Source organism: Pavona decussata, unplaced genomic scaffold (genome assembly GCF_977016875.1).
Source record: "Pavona decussata unplaced genomic scaffold, jaPavDecu1.1 SCAFFOLD_156, whole genome shotgun sequence".
NCBI classification, from domain to species: Eukaryota; Metazoa; Cnidaria; class Anthozoa; order Scleractinia; family Agariciidae; genus Pavona; species Pavona decussata.
Window position 1 is genome coordinate 2,388,219 of NW_028145568.1, and position 18,705 is coordinate 2,406,923.

General features: G+C 36.7%; 2 protein-coding genes and 1 long non-coding RNA gene across 3 annotated transcripts in view; 2 read left to right on the top strand and 1 right to left on the bottom strand.

Moving 5' to 3' along the window:
- The window catches only part of LOC146465230 (blastula protease 10-like), a 532,877-nt gene that overhangs the window by 346,491 nt on the left and 167,681 nt on the right, over positions 1 to 18,705 (top strand). The gene's annotated exons all lie outside the window — the stretch shown is intronic.
- Positions 116 to 18,705, bottom strand: part of LOC146465265 (uncharacterized) — a 283,446-nt gene continuing 264,856 nt past the window's right edge. The window contains exon 3 of the long non-coding RNA XR_014868263.1: positions 116 to 231. This is a non-coding gene — a long non-coding RNA (uncharacterized LOC146465265). The remainder of the gene's footprint in view (positions 232 to 18,705) is intronic.
- Positions 6,732 to 18,705, top strand: part of LOC146465266 (tolloid-like protein 2) — a 91,124-nt gene continuing 79,150 nt past the window's right edge. Inside the window, exons 1-2 of the mRNA XM_085128494.1 lie at positions 6,732 to 7,450; positions 18,258 to 18,287. Coding sequence (XP_084984620.1) covers positions 7,426 to 7,450; positions 18,258 to 18,287 — 55 coding nt within the window. The 5' untranslated portion in view covers positions 6,732 to 7,425. The remainder of the gene's footprint in view (positions 7,451 to 18,257; positions 18,288 to 18,705) is intronic.

The following is an 18,705-nucleotide window of genomic DNA, read 5'->3' on the forward strand; positions in this document are numbered from 1 at the left end:
CAACTCATGACAACGTTCCACCCGTATTTAGAAGCATAGAGCTTACTTGATAACAAATGACACGTCATGAACTTAAAACATGAAAATGAAAACATTTAGGGGTGGTCATTTGGATCTTTTGAAAAGCACACTCAAAGGTTCATGGCATGGCTCAATTTCATTTTGACCTTTACTTAAGGTACTGATTTGTTGACTTACAAAATAATAGCTCTTTATGTCATATCTTTTTGACTCAATAGCCATAAAGGTTAGCAACCATAACTGTAATTGAATATGGATATTTGAGAGATACATTTCAATATCAGGTGAAAGATTAAGTAGAAGAAAGACCCTCAGTTATATTTTTGGGATTTCTTTTCACAACAGCTTAAGGATGGTGCCTACTAATAGCAAAGTATTTTTGCACGGTTTATCACTATGCGGGAAAAGCAGATCTTGGTAGCGGGTATTGAGAGCCAAATTTAAGGAAATTGGGGGTAACCACGCACTTTTTAGAGACAACCAAGCAACAATTATTCTAAAAAGCAGCAAAATACAAAGCAATGTAGGGCGCTTTTTTCCAAATTGAAGCTTTATTATCTCTGAAAAATGCATGATTTCCCCCCAATTTTCTTTTTGGAAACCAAAATCAGTTGCTAAGTTCTGCTTTCTCCGCATAGTTTATAAGTGCGCAAAAATATCCCTGTAATAGTAGGCACCACCCAAAGGAAACCCGAGTATCTCCAGATGCACAGAACGTATGCGCAGTAACAATAGTAGGCACCGTCCTTAAGTTCTAGAAAGGACTAAGAATCTTTCTTCCAATTAAACATCACCTAAAAATGTTGGTCATTTTGTATCTTTGTACTCTAAGTGGTACATATATACCAATCTACACAATTTCCTGCCAGAGAGGAACAAAATTATGACCATTTGCATCCAATCCATCATTATATGGGAGATCCTCCTTCAATTAACCCTACAAACTTGAATATCAAATTTTACATAATTTTGCCACATGACGAGAGGTCAAGCTTGACAATAACAGTTCAACAACATCTGTTGTACACAATGTCTTTTGAAGAATTGATGAGTCATAGGTGTCTTTGAAGTAGCAGTTTCCTCAGCGGTCTGCACAGTTTAAATATTGAATTCTGAAAAGAAATAAAAGAAAACCAATATTGTTAATGTAAGTGTAGTAAGCAGTCAAACAGTCAAACCTCTTGTAAGTGATCACAAATTAAATTAAAATCAATTCTGACATATTGAGGGTTATATTTTTAAAAATGATCTATCATTTCAATAGTCATAAACAGTCACTTCTAGCAAAATTTAATGTGGAAATTACAGGTTGATGGGGTCAACCAAGAAAAAACGACAACAACAACAAGAAAACAATTGCCTTTAATCATCATAACAGCTATTATGCTATTTTAATGCACCTGCATTTTTTCTATTTAAACCCATAACACCTCTCACAGCAAATCTTTATGGCCGTAAAATTGTTTCATTAGATGAATATAAATGGCCCAGCATAGGTCAGTGTGTTACCAAAAAATAATATTGATAATAATATATTATATTCCATGTTATGAGTGTAAATAAAAAAATGACAAAACTCTCATTAATCTCATTCTAGTGAGATTAAAAGGCTTTTTAAATAATAATGATAATAATAATAATAATAATAATAATAATAATAATAATAATAATAATAATAATAATAATAATATTTCTTTATAAATAAATTTATTCTAAAACGGCATGTACACGAAATGCAAAAGCCCCTTAAGATTCGTAAGCTTTCTTCAAGTCCATCCTTCCTTATTATAATACCATAACCTCCCATAACCTAGGTAGATGTTTACTTCCTATAGGCGGATGTTATGAGTTGGTAAAAATGAAAATATTTATGAAATTCAAGTCAATGATAGAAAAGCTCCTTATGATCCCAAGTTTCCCTGCTAGAGAGTAAGCTTCTATGTCTATTATTGACTTTTATAATACACAAGTTATAAAATATACACTGTAAGCCACTGCACCTCCCTTAGGTAGATGTTAACCTCCTGTAGGCGGATGTTATGAGTTGGTAATAAAATTAATGAAATGACACTCAGGTCAATGATTAGAAAAGCTCCTGCAAGATTGTAAGTTTTAATGCTTGCAAATAAGCTTTCCATGTGTACGATTGTGCCAGTATAACACATACGATACAAACGTGGTGCTATAAATCGTAACTCCCTTAGGTCGATGTTAACCTCCCGTAGGCCGATGTTAACCTCCTTTAGGTCGATGTTAACCTCCCGTAGGTCGATGTTACCTGAGCAAATCTTGACTGTTTTCATAGTTCCACGTTTCTTCCACAAATCGAAGGTAAAATCCTTGAGGTCAGTGTTCAGACAACGAGAAACGAAAGTGGAAAGAACTCTGTATTCTACCATAACGAATCCTAATAAACGTTCGAAGTCTTTATTTCCCCGACGTCGTCCGCCATTACTACTGAAAGAGAGTGAATGCAGGTCAATTTCCGGTATAATCGGATCTCGGTTCGTGGCTGCTCCGAAGAATAACCTGATGACGTCACCTCCCTTAGGCCGATGTTTTTTTTCTCAACCCCGTAAGCTAAGGTAACGAGGGCTCGGGGAACGAGATTGTAAGCTTATCCACATAAGCTACAACACAAGAAACGGGAGTAGAAAGTAACGTTAACTTGGGTGGATGCACTGACAACCTATTCAGTCTTTGGTGAGTAGAAACGAATTGTTACGTTTTTTTTTAGTTTACAGGTCCAAAGGGCAAGATCAAACGCTCGCGTCTGCATGCATGCATGCCTGCAGCTGCTTTCTATTGCGATGACTTTGCAGTTTTCCTTATTTCATTTTCTTTCCAAGTATAGCTGTTATTGGTATTGTAGCATAGTCGCTAGGAGCTTGAATCAGATTTGCTTTTTTCTTTGTCGTGTGCCCCATGCCAACGTAACATATCGATCGTGCATCAAACTGAAAACTGAGATAACAGAGATGCAAAGTCTATAAAGGCGTTGTTAAATCTTGACTAGTTGTTTTCCTTATACAAACGCGGAAATATATATATTTTTTATTAGAGCTGTAATATCGTTTGATTTTAGAAGCTTAATTTTTATTCTCGATTGGAAAATTCGTACGTGTGTTTTGGTGCGTTTGGCTTGATTCTAATTTTCGGGATGGCGTCATTGAAATTATTTACTTGTAACAACTACCAGAATCCTTCAGTTTGTTGTATTTTCTCTCGCAAATCAGGAAGATTGTTATCTGAACCTCACTGGGATTACAAAATTTAAATAAGAAAGATAAAACGATCAGCAGTTAGGCTAACAGAACGCTCGGTCTTCTGTCAGAGAAGAGTGTTGTCGGATTAATTATTCCTGACAGATGTTAAATTTTAAATCGAAGGCGTTTACTACGCTCGTGCACCCTCAACTAATTGCAAAATTATTTGCTGGGACACTCTTGAACAGCGCAGATTATCGTGCCAATTATCAATGTTTTGTAAAGTACAGCAAAGTTTAGTTGGTAATTCTCCTGCCATCTAAAGCATACCATTAATGAGAGCTGCGTACGTACTCAAGTCGCTAATGCAGTGCTTTCCCCTATCGACATATTCGGACTAGTTGTAGTTTGTTGAATAAATTAAATAGGGCAAAATATTTGCATGTAGTGTTTGGAAGTTTACATGATTGCCAGATGGTATGACATAAAAATATAGAAAAAAATTATGAGCTGTACACAATGATTATCAGTGAAATAATATTATCTGGAGTCAACTGTGGATTGAAGTTTTGCCTTTTTCCTTTGAAGCTTTGTGCATTTTAACAAATTTTTATTGACTTGTGAACAGGAGATTGCACCTGTCTTTATGATGGTTTCATTTAAAGAGGCAAAACACGTCAAAATAATTATGCTAAACATAATGGCACATGCAATGTGCAAAATCCAGGGCCTCAGGGCTTTTGAAGTTTTTTTGAAGTCTTATTTCCCCTAAGGTGTAATATTTTTCAAAGAAAGAAAAAACAAAAATGCATACAAAGATAATTTGAACTTGTTTTAGCCAACTTCATGTCCTCATCAATTTTTAAAAGTTGTCTTTGAAAAAAATCGACGACAATGTGATCCTTATCAGTTATGAATGCACTAACTTTTAAAAACTTACATGTACTTTTAAAATTTTGTGACAGAATCCTGTTGAACAAGTTGTCACTGCTGTGCAGTAAAAAAAAAAAACAACAACTACAATGTTTCTCCAGCTGATAGCAGGTATAGTAAATTTGTAAAATATAATTTTTTATACACAGCCATTAACTGTAAAAGTAGGTATAACAGAATTTTATTTATTTGGTTCATCAAATCTTCATGTTGTACTTGTACAGTGCAGCTCAGAAATAAGCGAACATCGCATACGCGTACCATACGCAAGTAATACGCGTATGCGTATGCTCCCAGGTGGAAATCTTATTAAGATCTTAGTAAGATCTTATTAAGTTTCTTATCAAGATTCTTATTAAGAATCTTATTTAAGAATCTTACAAGAATCTTACAAGATCTTGTCACAAGATTCTTACAAGATCTTACAAGATTCTTACAAGATCTTGTAAGATCTTATAAGATTCTAACAAGATCTTAAAACATTCTTACCTAGATCTTACAAGATTTTATAAGATTCTTACCAAGATCTTACAAGATTTCATAAGATTCTTACTAAGATCTTATAAGATGTCATGAAATTCTTGCCAAGTCATGGCAAAATGTCAAGATCTCACCAATTAAAATTGTAGAAAGTCTTGGGAGATCCATAACCAGGATAAATTGAAGGGCCAAGATTTGATTTTGTTTTCCAAGCAAGCTGCAAATAGGGAGAAACCTGGAGTGTATACTTAAATTTTCTTTTGGCTTGCCCTGATATTTCTGGCCATGACCTACACTGGTTCATTCAAAATTAAACTAGAATCATGTGTTCTTGAGAGTTTGATCACAGCTTGCTTACAATACAAAATCTATACATACCTAGAAACTGACTTGAGGTTGATATGCTCATAGCACTTAGATTCAAAGGATGGGCCATTGTTAAACCATAACCAACAAGAAAAATCATGTGTGATAACCTTTTTATTGCTAAATCTTGGCTATTGTGAAATAAATTTATCACAACAATCTTCACAAGTTAACATGATGGAAACTTTCATTGACTACAATGCCATATACAGCTTTTTTACAAGGCATATATTCAAGTTCTTGTGATGCATGCTCACAAGATCAACAGCACTATAATAATTATTATTCTTGTAATCCACATGAGTGACAGAAACAAACCTTTACCTACAAATGTTCTCTAGACTAGGATAAAGTTCTACATGTAACTTTTTCTTCTATTTGCATTAATTAATGAAGCACTAATAATAATCTATTTGACTTAATTAATCTGGCAGCTTTAAAACCTTTCTAAACAATCCAGAGAATTATTATTTGCCAGTATTATTTTCCCAAGAAAGAAGCAACCTTAAAAACACTTGTACATATGAATAAGAGCTTGGTTTCCACTGGTACAATAAAGTTCTTTAGTGTTAAAAAATAAGCATAAAACAAAAAACCCCAATAATTCCTTTCAGTTGCATGTTAAAAGCAAGAAAACATGAAAGCTTGAAATTATCCTGTATGGCCCCTGTGGAGAAAAAAAGAAAAATAATTAAAAAAAAAAGAACAAGATATAATTCTCTATGCTATTTTCCTAATTTTTTTGCTAATTTCCTTGCTAAAAAAGCTACCAATTAGAACAATAATTATTTATTAACTAAGGTTTAGTGTATGCCTCCATTGGTCGAATCATCATGTACTGTTGCCTCTGAGCAAATGCTGACAGCACCCTTCTATTGGCATCAAAATGTTGAAACACTGTTTGTTAGAAGTGTCTCCCTCCCTCCTCCTCCTAAGTAAAGTGCAATGGAAGCAAAGATGACCTGCACGCCAGTTTGCCCAAACAACATTGACCAAAAGGAGAGGGGAGCAGCGTTTCAACAACTATTGAGAGTTTATACTGTTTGCGAGCAGAGCTTTTCAACTTTTCAGCCAAAAGAATGGCACCAACATACAAGAGATACTCAGTGAAGCAACTAAAAACAATTATTTGTTTTACAAATGTTGGGGATGGAATGTAGCTGGATTAAGCCGCAACCCACTGAAGAGCAGGATAATACATCATCATTGTGTGAGGATTTATTTTGTGAGGATTTCTCTAAACCAATTGCCCATTTACATTTCTTTTATGCTTACAAACTCCAGAGTATAGGCTGAACCATTTACAATGTGCTAAATATTACTATTCCTAATGCAGGTTTGACAAGTTCATAAAAGCCTACTTTATAAGAAATAATGATTGCATTGATCAAAAGGACTGTTAGTTGGTGTTCCCTTTATTGCTTGCTGTTTTCAACTATGATATCAAGTACTGATCAAATACTGCCATTATGTAAGTTACAAAATTTTATTTGGTATTATTGTTCCTGAGTAGAATTAGCAGAAGTCGCAATTCACAACAAAATTAAATCAGTTAAAATAGATTCCAGCGGTCATAATTATAAGTGACTTTATTGAGCAGGATTTGTTGACTTGACTCTGAAGTTGCAGTCTTGAGTCTCAACCTTGACAACAAAATGGAGATAGGAGTCGAAAATCTACAGTAAAACGGAATTGTGCACTTTAAATCAGTACTTCTAAGTGATCACAGTGACCACTAAGCTGCGATTAACTTTAATTTAGACAACGTTGCAGTGAGCTTCTCACCCATAACAATCTTGTTCGTTTCTGATGTGAGTAAAATGAGTCATACACTCCACGAAGATCATAAACTGATCTTCAAGCCAAATCAAGATCGATCACTCAAGTCTTCAGCTTATACCAACTCTGTCATGATACCAACCTGGCTACAAATTTGCAAAGGTTTCACATAAAAACTAAATAGGGAATGACCACCTAAACAATCTTCAAGAAGCAGCATGCATATGTAAATGTCTGTAATTCGCGTGGACGATCACACATTTTCAAGCAGTCTTTCACAAAATAATTGGGAACGAAACTTACCTCTTTCTAAAAAGTGGTTGTCCACAGTTTGCTGCTTGAAGCCATCATTTTTTTTAGCTTAACAGAGGCAAAATCCAGAGGACATGTGTGCTGTATACTTGACTTGAATCCCGCCTAAAATCTAACATGAAACGGTCTTTTCTCCGAGCCTGCAGTGGCATATCTGCTGACCAAAATGGTGCCCAGTCTTCCCAGTCTGAATGAAATCCAAGATGGCTGCCGGTGTTGCTGTGATTCCACGTTTTTCCACGTTTTCTTGCTCATTTTAAAAGCTAGCATTGTGCATGAAAATTGTAGAAATTATGATTTAAAGCATTTTTGTTCTTTCTGGCATTAAATGGAGTTGAGATTCATTAATGCAGGTTTGTAAGTAATAATGTTTTCACAAATGAGTTTCAGTGTAGGACTGTGCATTTAGTTTTTTTTTATGCAAATACAATCTGTAAAACTGCAAACTGTAAGTCTTAGCAGTCATATCTTTTTAGCCTTTGTTTAGAAACACACATGTCTACATAGCGTTTATCAACTTAAAACACTGAAGAAAACAGTATTAAGATGTACAAGATGTCACAACAAACAACTAAATTTAAAAGAAAGTAAAGAGATTATCACAGTCAGTGTGAGAGTCTTGCTGGCATGTTTATTCTTAGATCCTGTCAAGATTCTTGTCAGATATTATGAGATCTTAAAAAAAAATTGAACCAAAGAAGAAGTGTTTGTTTTTGTTTTACAAGATCTTCATAAGAACTGATTTTAAAAGATCTTATTCTTTATTTATGCTAAGATCTTACAAAGATTATTGAAAGATGGTAAGATCTTAATCAGAATGGTTGTAAGATCTTGGTACAAATTTCGATTAAGATCTTACTAAGAAAACATAAGGAAATAGGTAAGATCTTATCAAAATATGTTTAAGATCTTGTTTTTAATTTATAGTAAGATCTTAACAAGATTCTTGTAAGTTAATTCTTAAGATCTTAACAAGATTGCTAATAACATCTTGTCACAAATTTTGATAAAATCTTAATAAGAAAATATTAAGAAATGGATAAGATCTTATTAAAAGCTGTTTAAGATCTTATTGATTGTTAGGTTGAGGATTTTATTAAGATTCTTACAAGTATCTTACAAGAATTTAGTAAGATCTTATAAGATCTTAAAATGCTGAAGATTGTATAGTTTGTATTAAGATTTTATTAAGAAGTGTTGTAAGATCTTATTAAGATATGAAATCTTAACAAGATCTTATTAAGATCTTAGTGTTATTTTCATTCTTATAAGATTCTTACAAGATCTTGTAAGATCTTACAAGATCTTAATAAGATTTCCACCTGGGCTGCTATACGCGTATGTGTATGTTGTCATACGCGTATGTCCTGCCTTTGTTATTCATTGCCATACCTTTGCTTTATGTGGCATTGTCTTGCACAACAAAAGAAACGGTAAAGTAAAAGCGACAGCCCGCAGCACGAAATTCAAATAATGACGATCGACAGGACTATAATAAAACGCGTTTAGAACCTCACTTTGACAAACTCGAATACAAAGTGTCGTATTTCGAAGCTTGCTCGCTTCGGAAACTCAGCGATAAAAAACCTTAATACTGACATGTTCTTTTTTTGTCAATTTGATTCTTCGAGAAAAGAAAAATAGTTTATCGAATTAATATTACTTGCTGGAAGAGGGTTAACAACAAACTTCGCGTTCGCTTTGTCGCTACTGGCAGAACAAGCTCGAAGGTCAAGAACGGCGGCTGTCGTATTTCGAAACTTATCGCTTTATGAGTGATGATTCAACAACCAGTCGATTAATTTTTCTTTTACTAAAATGTATGCGGTAAAAAATTAATTTTTAGCTCGCTCATCTACACTACCTGTGGAAACAGCGCTAATCTGTCAAAACAAGCATGATCAATCGTAACATGTATCTTTCGTTGATGTTTACATATCGTTAGCGATAGCGGTGGTCGGTGCGGCAGGATGAATTTGCATTATATTATCAAAAAAGGATATCTCCGGTTCTCTTCGGCAGAATTCGCTGATTTAAACGGTAAAATGCTCTCCATTCATAGGCAAGATTTTCCTTCAAAGTTTCTGTGATGCGCCGATCACATTTTTTTGATTGTTATCGTCTTTGTAGCGTCACAGCAAGGACTGAAAAAAACGATATCTCCGGGTCTCTTTGACAGAATTCGCTGATTTTGACAGAACTTTCTCTTCATGGCATTCCCGCAGTAGGACTTTTTTTTCCCTCGGTTCGGTTGCTGTATGGCTCCAAACTTGCCGCGGGAAAGTTCACCTAGGTAAAACCTCGGTAAAGAAAAGACGCGGTAGAGTTTGACTACGCTTTTGTCTCCTTTGCTTTAAGGACGTTCGCGCTAATTGTTTATGCGCATCTTTAGTGCGCAGGTAACGCACACGCCAAGCAATGTCACGCGCAATTCATGGTTGACGATACACGGAGGAAGACGGAGGTAAACACACATGTCGGCCGACGTGACAGCATTAAAAAGAGGGAAAAGGGGGAAATTCATCTCCGTTGCACAGTTTTGAAACGAAAAATCGACGTGAAACGATTAGACCGGTTAGGTTTACAACAAAAAGTCCAAGAAAAGGCATCGATACCTGCGGGTATTTCGCGCCAAGAGATTAATATATTTACTTGACTCTCGATATAATAAAATAATTGAAATGCAATACTTTATTTAGTCTATTCGTCAATCGAAGTCACCTTAGGCTTTTTTAAGTTTTGACAGTAAACGAGAAAGTCTTACCCTTATACAAGAAAGCAATTTTATTGATCACCAATCTCGTGTACAATCAATCTCCACATACCTATTCTAGGTAAATAAATAAGCTTACTTCTCATATTTTCGCCTCGCTCACGGCTATAGATGCATTTTCCTGGCATTGGCTAAACAGCTGTATAAGTTTTGAAGGTAGAATAACAATAAACAACTTACACGATCAGACGTTTGACAGCACACTCGAACGAAAACAAAAAACGATCGAGCAACCATCGTAAGCTGTGAATTATGGGATAGATAATCCTGTTTAGGTTCCAGTGCTTCTCCGACCTGTCACGCAAAAACGTGACTTCCGTAAGTTTCTCACGTCTTCGACAACTTCAACTGGATTTTGCGGTTTTAAAAGGTCGGTGACCCCCAATTTTTTTTAGACGGTTAACCTTCTCTGACAGATATCTGCTTACTGTCATCAAACGAAAGAAAAATCAATGTGGGAAGTTATTATTTTTTTTAATTTATCTACCCACGCGCGATCGAACTCCGCACATTTTGTGCCACTTCTAGGGTGGAAATACAATTGTTAAATATTAGTTGTAGCTTTAGGGATAATAAAAGTGGAATTTATTTGTTTAATAGATCCTCTGAAATAAACTTCGGCAATGGAAGTTTGTCTCCAGCGATTCGTTTATAAAAATTTTACATCAACAACCGGTGAGGACGAGGACCGATTTCTCAAAATAAGCGCAAACTTGCAGATGTCATATCTCCGAAACGAAGTCGGTGACCCCCATTTTTTTTGGCATTTCAGATGTAAGCAATTCATAGACTAACTGCAGCAGAAGTTTGAAAAAAAAATCAATGTTAAAACATTTTCGCGCGAACGTCCTTAATTTGTGTTTTGGTTCGTCAACTTCTAATGGCAAAATCGCACCGAAGAATGTTAACTACGGAGGACAATCATGGGCGATACACATACGATTTTCGGCCCTTGAACGGTTTGAAGAAAATAAGGATCCTTTTTCGAGTATCCGACCACATTTGAAAAATCCTTTGAGGAAGATTCGGACTAAATATCTCAAAACTTGGTATTTCCAAAAATTCTTAAATTAGACTTCTTCTGGGGACAATGTGCATATTCACTATCAAGGCTTCGAAGCGTGCAGATTTTCTCAAGAAAAAATGAGCAAACTTGAATTTTTCGACAGAGTCTGTGGAGTTCCGTTTGCTGGACCTTTTAAAATCATTTATAAATTGAAAACAATAATACTTCGGTATGTTTTGTGTCGCAAAGCGCCCAAATAATAATTGCAATTCCAACACATTTCCACTCCTGACATGACAAGCAGTTTGATGCAACACGGCAGCGTTCCAGAATGTTAGTCCGCGGTTTACTTAATTGTATTATTTTGCAAGTTATTTCAATTTTAAGTTGGGAGAAGCAAAAGAAAAAAAAAAGACCTACAGTACCGCCTGGAACTATTGACCCATCGGGACTAGGGCATACCTTGTCTTTACCGCGGGTAGTGGCCGCGCGTCCACCTAGGTGAAAACACGGTCGTTCCGCGGTGAAGACGAGGTACAGTGTGCCGCGGTAAATTTGCCGCGGGCGAAAAGACGAGGCGTGCCGCGGAAAAGAACAATGGGGACTGGTTGCATTTCTAAAATAAGCGTTCGTGTGAGTGAAGACATTTATACTGCAAGTCAAAGTGTTCGAGGTGCGAAGAATCGGTGCTTAATCAAAGGAGTAATTTGAAGTCAAAATGGCGTTGGGTAGTACGTTCGCGTAATAATTCAAATATTGAAATCCTGAATCTTTGCCTCGGCAAATGTTTGTATTCCGTCTTTTCAGAGATAATAAAAGTACAGTACTGCTCGAAACTATGGGACCATTTGCACGCGGTAAAACCTCGTCTTTGCCGAACGTGATTGCCGCGAATTCACCGCGGTGGGACGAAAACCGCAACAGCGGCAAAGACGAAAGCAACCGAAAGTCGTGGGGAATAAGACGCGGCAATGCCTCGGTAAAAATACAATAATGACTAATTACTATTGTCAGGGTATTGTCAAACATTGTCTCACCTTTCATCCTAAAGAAGCCCTCAAACAAAAGAATTTGTAAAGACTCACCGAGTCGGAAACCGAACGACCGATAACAATTTGTTTGGCAGTCACTGACGAAAGTTTCTTTTCTGCATTTGGGGCATGTTCAGTTTTTGTCACGCTACAGGCAATAATCACAGAGCAAAAGACATAGTTTCAGTTTAATTCTTGCTGTTTACGCCACACAGTCAACAAAGATATTCTATTCGTTTGATAAACCTCCTGATAACCCTTCCTACTGATGTAAAGTGCGCAACAAAGTTCAATCGAAATAGCGACGCTGAATTCAAAATATGCAATCGGATTTCAGTACGGACGCGGAGAAAAGCAAAGTGAAAATCCCTCCAAATGTATTGCCAATGTAATCCGGATTCGAAAAACTAAAACTTCGTAATAGATTTGATTCGGTATCGAGTGTGAGCGATAAGATCGATTCACTTGGAGCAAACACAAACGCAACGCTTAACGTATTTTTATTAATATTTACTTTGGATAAAACGAAAACAGCAACTTTAGCAAAAGTGAAAAGCCCCTTCCGATGTTTTAAAACGTTGAGAGAAGCCGTCGTTTGGACGTAGAAGAAAGGACCGTGCCATGATGAAAACACCTTCACGTGTATCAAGTTTCATTCCGCAACAACACAACGCTGACAAAAAATGATAGTAAGTTAATTTATGGCGATTCTTGGTAGGAAACCTGGACTCTTGCAGTTTGTTATTCAGCCACAACGGGAGTAGTAGTGCCTTTCACTTATGCCCAACTAGTTCCATTGTAATTCCTTCAAAAAGACCTGGAAGCGCTCTCTTCTTTCGTCGACTAGCGTTCGAGCTTTAACTGACCTTTGCAGTTTGCGTTGCTTCGCGTATCGAAAGGAATTGTGCGAGCTTCGCAAATTTTGTCACTTGTGTTTACAGGCTATTTTAAACCTCTTTCTTTTAAAATGAACTTGGTATTGCAACAAGAATGATATTCCCTCTCAATATTCGATTTTTTAGAACACAAGCTTAAAGTGCTCTAAAATTCAGGAGATATTTTTAGCAGCTGTTTGGTCGGACACGTATAAAAAAAGCTGACGAATCAGGGGTGTCTAGAAAACTCAGACCTAGAAAACTCAGACCTCAGACCTCAGACCTGGAAAACTCAGACCTAGAAAACTCAGACCCCCTTCAAACTAGAAATATCAGAAGAAAAAGAGGTTGGAAATTGGAATACATTTTCATTGCGGTGAAATATTATACGCTATATTTGTACAGTGTCTGCCTTTTATTATTTTACAACTAATTGCAAGATAACGGGAAAGATAACAACAATGTTTCCTGTTTCGTCTCATGACACGAATTTGCTCTTTATGAGAATGAATCGACTGATTGGCATTTGTAAATTTCTAAAATAATAAAATATTTTATATTAAAAAGAATCACGGCTCGTGTCAAATTGTCTACAGTGACAATCGCCTCACTTGACAAGAAAACTCAGACCCCCCAATTCTGGAAAACTCAGACCTAGAAAACTCAGGCCCCCCAATTCTGGAAAACTCAGACCTAGAAAACTCAGACCCCCCAATTCTGGAAAACTCAGACCTAGAAAACTCAGACCCCCCAATTCTGGAAAACTCAGACCCCCTTTAAAACTCAGAAAAATAAATAAACGTGAAGAGGGAATACAGCAAAAACAGAAACATGAAACCACCAAACCGCGCCAAAATGTCATGTGCTGTTCATGTCGCGTGACCGTCACACAACGCCGCTCAAGCCACAGCCGACATGACAGTGTAAAATGATTTTTTAACACAATATGTCGATTACAAACACTTAACATCGATTTTTTTGTTAGCACCAAACTGACCCAATTTTAGTCCTTGAGATATTTAGGGGTATCATGATTTGGATTTTGCTCTATTCTCTCTTCGAATAAAAAGCCAATTTCGTGTCAGAGACGACAGGAACGGAGTGTTGTTATCTTTCCCGTTATCTTGCAATAATAAAACGCAGACACTGTATAGCGTATAAAAAAATGAATTCCATTTTCCAACCACGTTTATTTCTTTTTCCGAGTTTTGTTGTTTGACGGGAGTCTGAGTTTTCCAGAATTGGGGGGTCTGAGTTTTCTAGGTCTGAGTTTTCCAGAATTGGGGGGTCTGAGTTTTCTTGTCAAGTTAGGCGATTGTCACTGTAGACAATTTGACACGAGCCGTGATTTTTTAAGTATAAAATATTTTATTATTTTAGAAATTTACAAATGCCAATCAGTCGATTTATTCTCATAAAGAGCAAATTCGTGTCATGAGACGAAACGTACAGGAAACATTGTTATCTTTCCCGTTATCTTGCAATTAGTTGTAAAATAATAAAAGGCAGACACCGTACAAATATAGCGTATAATATTTCACCGTAATGAAAATGTATTCCAAGTTCCAACCTTTTTTTCTTCTGAGATTTCTACATGCAGTTTGAAGGGGGTCTGAGTTTTCTAGGTCTGAGTTTTCCAGAATTGGGGGGTCTGAGTTTTCTAGGTCTGAGGTCTGAGGTCTGAGTTTTCTAGGTCTGAGTTTTCTAGACACCCGACGAATCAGAAGCGGTGGTTCCCACGAGTGCAAAACAAACATCAAACTTGCACCTATGCAAATTACGGTTAAATTTTACAAGATGTTTGCCCTCCGTCACTTGTATCGAAATGAACAAATTAAGAAAACTAAATTGAAAAAAAGGATTTTTTGTGACAATTCAGCAAACTCTCTTTCGTAAAGTTACACTGAGTGTTTTGAAAAGCATGTAAATCACGATCAACGTACACGTATTTCACTGCGTATTTATAACACCCTCGGAGGTAACAAGCTTCTTTCAAGTGTTGGATTGTTAGTTATTACTTTTATTATCTCTGAAAAGACTGAATACAAACATTTACCGAGTCAAAGATTCAGGATTAAATAATATTTGAATATGCGAACTATACCCAACGCCATTTTGACTTCAAATTACTCCTTCGAGTAAGCACCGATTACTCACACCTCGAACACTTGCAGTATATTAAAATGTCTTCACTCACGCTAACACTTATTTTAGAAATGCAACCAGTCCCCATTGTTCTTTCCTGCGGCACGCCTCGTCTTTTCACCCGCGGCAAACTGTACCTTGTCTTCACCGCGAAACGACCGTTTTTTCACCTAGGTGGACGCGCGGCCACTACCCGCGGTAAAGACGAGGTATGCCCTAGTCCCGATGGGTCAATAGTTCCAGGCGGTACTGTAACCAGCCCCAGTAGCCAAGATTAACAGGGCTTCTGATATTATGCGATGTTGCGATTTCGCATAATTGACCTAAAATCGCAACAAATCGCATAATTCATGAAAAATCGCAGAATTTGTACAAAATCGCACAATTTAAGAAAAAAAGAGCAAAAATCTCGCTTAATTTTAAGTTCTCCGATAATTTAAACATTATCTCAAGGAGTTTTTTCTTTCAAAAGGCGTCAAAAATCACCCAGAAGCGTTCGTTCATCGATTAAGCGAACAAACAGGCGTTCTATACTTCATTTTACATGCTGGGAACCTGGTGCTGGTTTTCAATATAAAGCGAGTGGTCATTGGCACAGAGTAAACAATCCTTTTATGTAAATACACCAATCACAATCATTAATACATTTTTAAGATGTGATTTGATCCCTTCATACTTGCGATGTAGGTATTGGCGTGAAAACTGCATGCTCGGAAAAAAATGCGGGTGGGAAGCAACAAACGCTGACTTGATCAAAATAAATTGGCAATATCTGATTTTCAGTCGGTGGTTTTCACCTCACACATCGTCACGCAAGTAAACAAATGAAATCCTCAACCAAGTCAAGAAATTGATATGTTGTAGAAGAGTGATACATAAACAATGTGTGAAAGCCACGGGGCTGTGCAATAGATCTCATAATCGAGTTATTCGAGAAAATGTACCACGGAAAAACCAGCAAGAACATCTGGAGTCTACCTTCAGTTGGCTATTTCAAAGCCTTTCTTCTCTCTGCTGAACTTTTACACATTAACATAGACGTTTCTATTACATGTTAGCTGATCAGACCTGAAAAAACAGGAGGCAAATCGATGTTTTCATGTACGTGACATGTTTAGAGCAGCAATCGCTTCTGTCACGCACTACGCAAAAATCTAAAATTCAAACTGCTCTATTTTCAAAACAAAGAAGGCTATCCTGCTGAAAACAAGCAAGCCAATTGAAATTTATATTTTCTTTTATGTGTTGACGATAAAAACCCCAAATTGTGTTTAGTTATGAATTTCAGTTTTTTATGACGTCATGTGAAAACCAAGAATAATTTGAAAAAAGGCAACAAATGATTTATTTCAGCTGTTTCTTTATTTCTCCATGCTCTAATTGCTTTTTGAACAGCAAAAAATGGATTGTGCTCCTCTTAGACCTAATAAAACAAGGTTAAATTAGCTAAAATGAAATCGCATAATTTGCCGCATAATAGACCTTTCTTGCCGCATAATGAGACTTAAAAGTGCCGCATAATTTCCAAATTTTTTTCGCACCCTATTAGAAGCCCTGAAGATATGTTGTACCGACATGTATTTGGTAGGATTTTTAATGAATTTCACGGGATTCCATGAATATACGGTCTGAATTTCGCAGCTCTGCGACCACGCGAAATATCAGAAGCCCTGTCACAGTCCTACTATCAGATGGCTTTGTGCATTTTCCATTATGAATGCCGATTTCAGCTCATTCAAAATATTTAAATTTTGTTTGATGTAACCTACATTTTGTGGTATTCTACATGTACCTATATACATGTACACTGTTACAGGTACAAAGAAAATATCATTATGATAATATTATTATTATTGAAATAAGGAATCATATTGTACCTATGATTTTCCATTTGATTCAAGAAAATATCTTCACCCCTTCTCCACCCCCCCCCCCCCCCCCCCCTGGAAGGCCAATAGCATTTCTAGTAGGGCAGAGACTTTAAAAATCAAGTCGGTTATGCTCCCAGCCCTTCAATTATTGAAGGGCTGGGAGCATAACCGAATTATGTCGCATTTCAGCCTGTTTTTCGATTTTGCTCGGATTTGTCCAAATTTTCGCGTGTGAACTGCAATTCAATTGAAAACCACTGTCCAATATTTATTTAGGCTGATTTGTGTTTCGCATTAATGCCATTGAGAAATTTTACCATCCTGTAAAGATATATCGATAACATTATTGACACTAGATGACCAAAAGGACAACAATGCACTGAGTATTAAATACATGTACTGGTATTCAATATACACTCACTGTCTTTGAAACACGGCACACGAAAGCGGTCTTTTTCGCGGGAGCAACGAAAAGAATACTGTCACGCTTTTATTTGATTCTGTTACAAACTACTACGTGCGTGACAGGAATGTCAGAAATGTAAACAGTTACATTCTCCAAGAGAAAATGTGTCCATTTCCTGGCATAAAATCCATCTTTGTCCTGTTTGTCAGCATATCACTCTTGATAACGCAAAATACTAGAATTCCACATGATTAACAGGAAGAAATGTATCCATTTCAACGATTAACAACGATTAACGGCAGTTCTATTCTAAAAGGTACTGACTATCTATTCTTTTCACAAGCAGTTGGTGTTAACTGTTGAAAATCTATGTTAATCGTACTTTTATTGAATCATTGTCTTGAAATTGTAAAGTTAATCGTTACGTACCAAATTTCAAGCCTGGTAAACCACAACTAAGGCTTGCAAAACACCTTGCACATGGTGGGATTTGTCTCTGATGCTCCCGCAGGATATGATAATCAAATTGAAAATTTCGCCATGGCACAGTCATCACTACCAAGGAGGGATTCCCAGGACAAAGGTTCGACCAGTTCCTGTGAACTGCATTCGTCAATTTCATAACTTTTCAAATGATCCATAGATGTCGTACATTTACAAACTTCACCAAACAAAAGCAAAACCAACAAGCCAGTACGATGCGCACATTGTTTATCCTGACCGCCTTGATCTATTTTGGGCTTGTTACAACCCGCAAAAGCAAACCATGGGGTCATCACAAATGTTACAAATGTTACAACTGGTGCGACTAAACACGGCTCGTGGACAGTGGAAACTTTTAGGCTACCGGTAATTTGGAAAACAACCAGTCTGACGTGCACAAAACCTATAAGAAAATTTGCCTTCCAAGCTACAGTGTACATTGGAGTTTGGGAGGGGTGGTGCACTGGACTGTGGGGTGGTGAGGTCCTAACCAACAAATTCTCCAATGGGAGGGGCATAGAAATTTTATGTAAGAACCACATTGAGTCGTTTTAACTTGTTTTTTCTTAGGGCTATCCTTGTTGGAAGTTGTAATTGCAGGTAAGGAAGTCATGTGTTTTTTTCATTCATAAAATGATGAATGTTAACTGTGTATTTATATTTGTTAAGAGTTTTACCTTGAGTCGATTGAAGGTTGAAAGAATGCTGTTGTTAGTTTACAACATATATGACTTGCATTTTAATTTATACTTTGATATACAATGTGCAGTTCCAGAAAACATCTTTTCCCACCCCATGGAAGATATTTGTGAATCCCTAGGGGGAGGGGGGTCTTACATTGTAAAAGTTAAATTTTAGAAGCAAAGTATGCAGCTAAACTGGAATTTCCTGGGGGCCGCGGGGGAGGGGCGGGGGGCAAAACAAAAAAAAACCTTTCAAGGGAGGAGCATGGATATTTTCTGGAATTGCAGAATGTAAATCTAATTGTAAAGGAAGGATTTCTTCATGAATTGTTTGA